Genomic DNA, 5,768 nt, shown 5'->3' with positions numbered 1-5,768 from the left:
TCTTTTCTTTCCTTATCGTTTTGTTCTGTGCCTTTAACAACAAAGCTCCACTTAAAATTTGTCAATCTCAGAATGTCATATTTCAGTTTTAAGCAATTTGATGGAGATTTTAATTCATCTTCATCATCAATCAGTGGTATAGCAACTTCTAATGCAGCTTGGGCCATGATATCGAAAAATTCTGGTTTTATAAAATCCCACATAGACATGTGTTTTTCATTACCAGTATCTGCGACCAATTTTCTTAGCTCCACCAACAACCGGGCAGCTAACCGCATTCTTTGGGAGGAATAATGTGCTCTCTTCAGTGGGTTATCGATGTTTTGTCTTAACCAGCATTCACCGAGTGTCACAATCAAAACATCATTTTGTGCAATTTCAGATATAAGATCAACTGTCATTATTGAAAAAACTTCTTTCCTTAGGAATTCAGATGCATTTGACTTGAAACGTCCACAAGCGATGTCAGATTGCAAGAGTAGGTTTTTCTTTGATTGTATTCCAAGTGCATTGTCTATACCCATGCACTTAATCTGGTGCCGTTTAATATTGTTCTTAGATATCCATTCGTAACAATTTGGACATGGTCCATATTCAGAAGCGTCTAAATTTTTTGAAGGTACATTGTTATCTGTAGTTTTCAATACACCATTATCAGCGACATATATAGTTTTTAGTAATTGACCATTATCATTGACATCTGTAGTTTTCAATACACCATTATCAGCGACATATATAGTTTTCAGTAATTGACCATTATCATTGACATCTTTATTTATCAGTACTTTACCATTATTAGGGACATCTTTAGTTTTCAGTGCACCATTATCAGTGACATCTGTATTTATCAGTACCTCACCATTACCAGTGACATCTGTATTTATCAGTACTTTACCATTATTAGGGACATCTTTAGTTTTCAGTGCACCATTATCAGTGACATCTGTATTTATCAGTACCTCGCCATTACCAATGACATCTGTATTTATTAGTACTTTACCATTATTAGGGACATCTTTAGTTTTCAATACACCATTATCAGCGACATATATAGTTTCCAGTAATTGACCATTATCATTGACATCTGTATTTATTAGTACTTTACCATTATTAGGGACATCTTTAGTTTTCAGTGCACCATTATCAGTGACATCTGTATTTATCAGTACCTCACCATTACCAGTGATGTCTGCATTTCTCGGTACTTTAACATTATCAGTGACATCTTTAGTTCTTCGCCATCAATGCCCATGCTAAGCCTATTTACCAGCTACATTTATTGTTTGCACAAACTTTATTTAGAATTTCAGTAAGAATTTTATTGTGACGTTCAAGAAGACCATTTGACCAAGGGCTGTATCCTGCAGTGGTCTTCAGTTTGATATTTGTTACAAAACTCTCCACCATTATCACTGTAAAGTTTTTTAGGTGCGCCATGAATACTAACCCAGAACAAAAGGAAACTATTAGCAACAACTGATGACTGTTTAGATCTTACAATACAAGCTGCACTAAAACGAGTAAATTCATCTATAATATGTAAATACCATACATTTGGGCCCAGTTTATGTAAATCAACGGCAACAGTTTCATTATGTTGACTAGCAAGAGGTAAACCAACAACAGGCTTAGGAGGCGTACTTTTGTATCTATGACAGATATCACATTGTTGTACAACTCCATCCAATATATCAAATATTCTAGATTGACATGTCCCTGCACTTTTTAATAACCGCTGTAATTGTTCAGCCGACGCATGACCAAACTGTCGATGTAATTTTATCAAACATTTTTAGATAAGTCATTACTAATAGCAAGAACTTGATCAAAGAATTCTTCATGATGACCATTATTATCAAAATCAAACACATTAATACAATAATGTCCACTGGATGTAAATTCAAGTGCAAGAGATTGTCCAAAAATAACAGCTTTATCATTTTCTAAATCTAAAACTGCTCCAGCTTTTTTCAATGATTCTCTACTCAATAACAAAGGTATATCTGAGTCAATAACTTCAACATCAATATAACAGCTTACTTTCCCGATTGTACCCACATCCCAATCCAATGTCCAAAAGGGGAACAGGCTGAACTTTTCAGAAACCGCAAAGGCTGGCATTCCATTAATGTTCAAGTAACTGGTGACCACAACTTGACAATTCGTGATATCGTAACAAGATGGCCTGGGGCAACACATGACACCCGAATATGTTTATTTCAATTTAATTCACTACATCATCTATATGAAACACCAGTCAACATGACTTCCCAATTCCACTCACATATAAACAGTGTCTCTAGCGTCCTTAGTTACTCATTCACTTCCTGTTCTCTTCATCCATATCAGGTCACTTCCGGGTTACCAATATTGCGGTTCCACTAAACACTATATTGTACAATTCTGAACGGAAATATAACATTTCTCATGCGACCTCAAGAAATACTATTGAAAGACTGTTTTGTGTATTAAAGAGAAGATTTCCATGTCTTTCTAGGACAATCCGAACTAATCTGGACACAACAATGATTGTTGCCACTGCACCTTGCACCTTTTGGATCTGTTTGTTCAGAATGTTCATTTTAGCAAAATGTTCTTCGCGGCAGTAATTTGTGTTTTAAGTAGCTCTGTCTTTAGAGCATGTTCCTCCCTGGCCATTGTAACATAATCAGTCTTTTAGAGTTGAGGTCATACTGGGATTCCTTGAACCCACCGATCGAGAGGTTTTTACATGCCCTTCCAAGAGGGTTGGTGCTCGGTCCCGGTTCTTTTTGGTCTGTCGGTTCCATACCAATATGGATTAGTATCTGAAAATATAAATGCATGGAAATATGTGAACATATGCTTGTAATTGGCCTTTCAAAACGCTTCAATAGCCCTTGTATATGTACTATATTGATTCAAAAGATCTATACTATTTCCTGGCGTGGAATTTCCATTTTGTAGAAAATTTAAGGGTAAGAAAGCATCGCTTTAATAATTTGATCTTATTAACAGGACTTAACACTGATGTGCGGATATGACCATTAAGTAAATGTACATGATATAGAATGAACTGTACTATCACCATCTTGTACATCATTGTGAAATTCGGCGTCATTATCAAATATATTGGCCAGATTGTGCATTTGTTCCGGTATCATAGAGCATATTTTTTGACTGGCATCGTCCGACTTCTCAGCTACACCACCTTCCGTTTTCTTCCACTCACGCTTTTCAAGGGCTACTGATTTTTTGGCCTTCATTTTCAAATTGTTCCAACATTTTTTAAATTGACTGGAATTGCGTTTGTGGAAATCTGGCATGGCACAAAAGCGACTCTCGATTTCCTTCCAAGCCTTTTCTTATGTATAGACCTGACGTCATTTTTTTGCATTCAATGTTTTTTTAACTCGCCTACCGTGTCTAAGATGAAATCTTGTTCGCTGAATGTTAATGTATGCATTCGTTTCCGTGATAGTTGTGATTTGTCCTCCATAGTGTTTTTTCGAAACCTCGAATGAATATTTGTATCTACCAGCGCCGAATTTATACTATATTTTAGTGTAAAAGCATGCGATTATCGTGACATTCATGTGGGTTAGAAAAGCTTGGGTGACTAGATCGTAAACTGAAGAACTCTAGTGATTTATGAATCAAAAAAGTGTGGATGGGTGGATGCAAACCGAACCTCCCGAAAAGCTCCCGGAAAACTCCTGAAAAGGTATCAGAAATCCACCATACTTTTGATACATAACCAATACTTTATTAAGTTCGGCTCTAGTAAGAGCTGTGCATACCAATGAAAGTTTAAACTAAGTCTGACTTTATCGAGTAGGTTGGCTTTATCCTAACTTTGTAAAGTTCGACTTTAGCCAAAGTTCGACTTTAGTCAAGGTAAGAGCGTTGCATACGGCCCTATGAATATACTAGACAATGCACGTGCAACACGGCTTCGGTTATTCTCTAACATCCAGCCTCTTAACTTGATCTATATTCGACTAGTTGATAATATCGATCGAACTCGGGCCTTCGGTCCTCGTCCAACGTTCATTATTAGACTTATTAACAAGCTTTCGACCATTAACCTATACTTAATGCTGAAAATAAATTGTTTTGAACCATGTACTTTATCATAAAATTCAAATTCTCAAGAATGGTCAATATGAGTATATATTCATCAGTGAACCTACCTCGTGTCATAAAGTTACAACAGAATCCCTGTAAAATCTGTAAAATTGGAAAATTCATAAATCTAAGTATTTATCTTTATATTAAGTGATTTTCAATAGTCAATTGCATATTTATGGACAGTAACTAAGTTTTTTGGATAAATCTATTATATAAGGATCCTGTTATGTTATTTATGACACTGATGAATATATGCTCTTATAAGACAAGTTTACAATTCCAACATTATATATTCATTCTAAGACGAACTCGTCTCGAAGTATAGACATGAGAATAAATTCTACTTGTCCAACTTCAGTTGGGACGAAGGCTGAATTACATATATCTGAAGAGCGCATAGCGTGAAACTCTAAGTAACAACATGTTTTATAGGTTCAGTTTTAAAGTTTGCCTTTGCTTATTTTTCTTGGTCAAATCATGCTTATTGTTTGATTAATTGATGTTTCTAATGAGAAAGTCAAGAATTCTTGAGGGATAGGATTATGTGAGGATGTAAAAATCCTTGGGGATCAAATTAGACATTTTCGTATAAAAAAAAGATATTAGCCAAACCATGTTTTAAAGACATATTGTAGATGTTTGCTAATGCGTCTCACCCTTTTAGTACACCCACTTCGAGACGATATCTAGAGAAATCAACCCTTTATAAGGAACAGGCATAAAAGGTTAAATGGTAATATGTTTAATGGACGAAACGATTAACTGAAAATACACAAAATACAATAATAAGTATCAAGGTCACAATAAGATTCATTTATATCAATAAATTATAACCAAAAGAGTAAAATATTATGGTACTACTGTATCTTTAAACAATAAGAATGTGGGCGAGTCCACTTATAACAGAAAATGGAATATTCCATTATGCACTAGGCCTATGACAGTTGAGCTTTATATACGAAATAAAAACCTTCAGAGCGAAAATACAATTGAAAATGACACATAACACTATCCGTAAATAATACAGAATGATACACATAATACACAACTTATGACAATATCTGTAAATGCCTACAATAAACATTATATAGAAAATACTTAGGTCGGTGATATGCAAAACCGAGACACCAAATCGGAAAATTTTGACATGGACATTTTAAAGCCTAACAGTAAAATTCTACACATGAACCTAATGAATATTACTGCCGCAATTACAATATTATAGATAAAAACAGTTTACATTTACATACCAAGTTGCCTACTACCAGGGTTCCATAAACAAGTCATAAACAAAAAAGGGAATCAACAGAGCCACCGTAAGCCTCAAGGAAAGCACATGTTCAAAAAAGCGTCCTACGTCATCACTTTACGTGCAGCAATGATGCGTAACGAAAACAATAGAAACGTAACCGTTTTTTTAAATGATCTAATATAATGCGTTAGCAGTAAAATAATTAGAAACTTAACACATATATTTAAGTTAGAAATGATGTAATTAAATACACTGTGTATTTAGAAAATAAAACAAATACATAGTCATTTTCCCTATTTTGGAAACATAACCATAGAAATTAAACATTTTTCGGTTGGTATTTGGCTGTTCCTTATGGAAATTGTGAGACATGATAATCTTTATTAAGTGACCTCTCATCATTGAG

At 34.6% G+C, this 5,768-nt stretch overlaps 1 protein-coding gene across 1 annotated transcript; it reads right to left on the bottom strand.

The window, feature by feature from the left end:
- Positions 1 to 3,026: 3,026 nt before the first annotated feature.
- Positions 3,027 to 3,344, bottom strand: LOTGIDRAFT_112902 (hypothetical protein; the record flags this gene model as incomplete). Its single annotated transcript, XM_009051071.1, has 1 exon — positions 3,027 to 3,344. A coding segment is annotated over one exon (318 nt), but the record flags the coding sequence as incomplete, so codon positions are not given.
- Between the last annotated feature and the right edge of the window lie 2,424 nt (positions 3,345 to 5,768).

This window comes from Lottia gigantea (assembly GCF_000327385.1).
Source record: "Lottia gigantea unplaced genomic scaffold LOTGIsca_16, whole genome shotgun sequence".
Classification (NCBI taxonomy): domain Eukaryota; kingdom Metazoa; phylum Mollusca; class Gastropoda; family Lottiidae; genus Lottia; species Lottia gigantea.
Note: the sequence above shows the minus strand (reverse complement) of the source record. Positions and strands in the feature narration are given on the sequence as shown.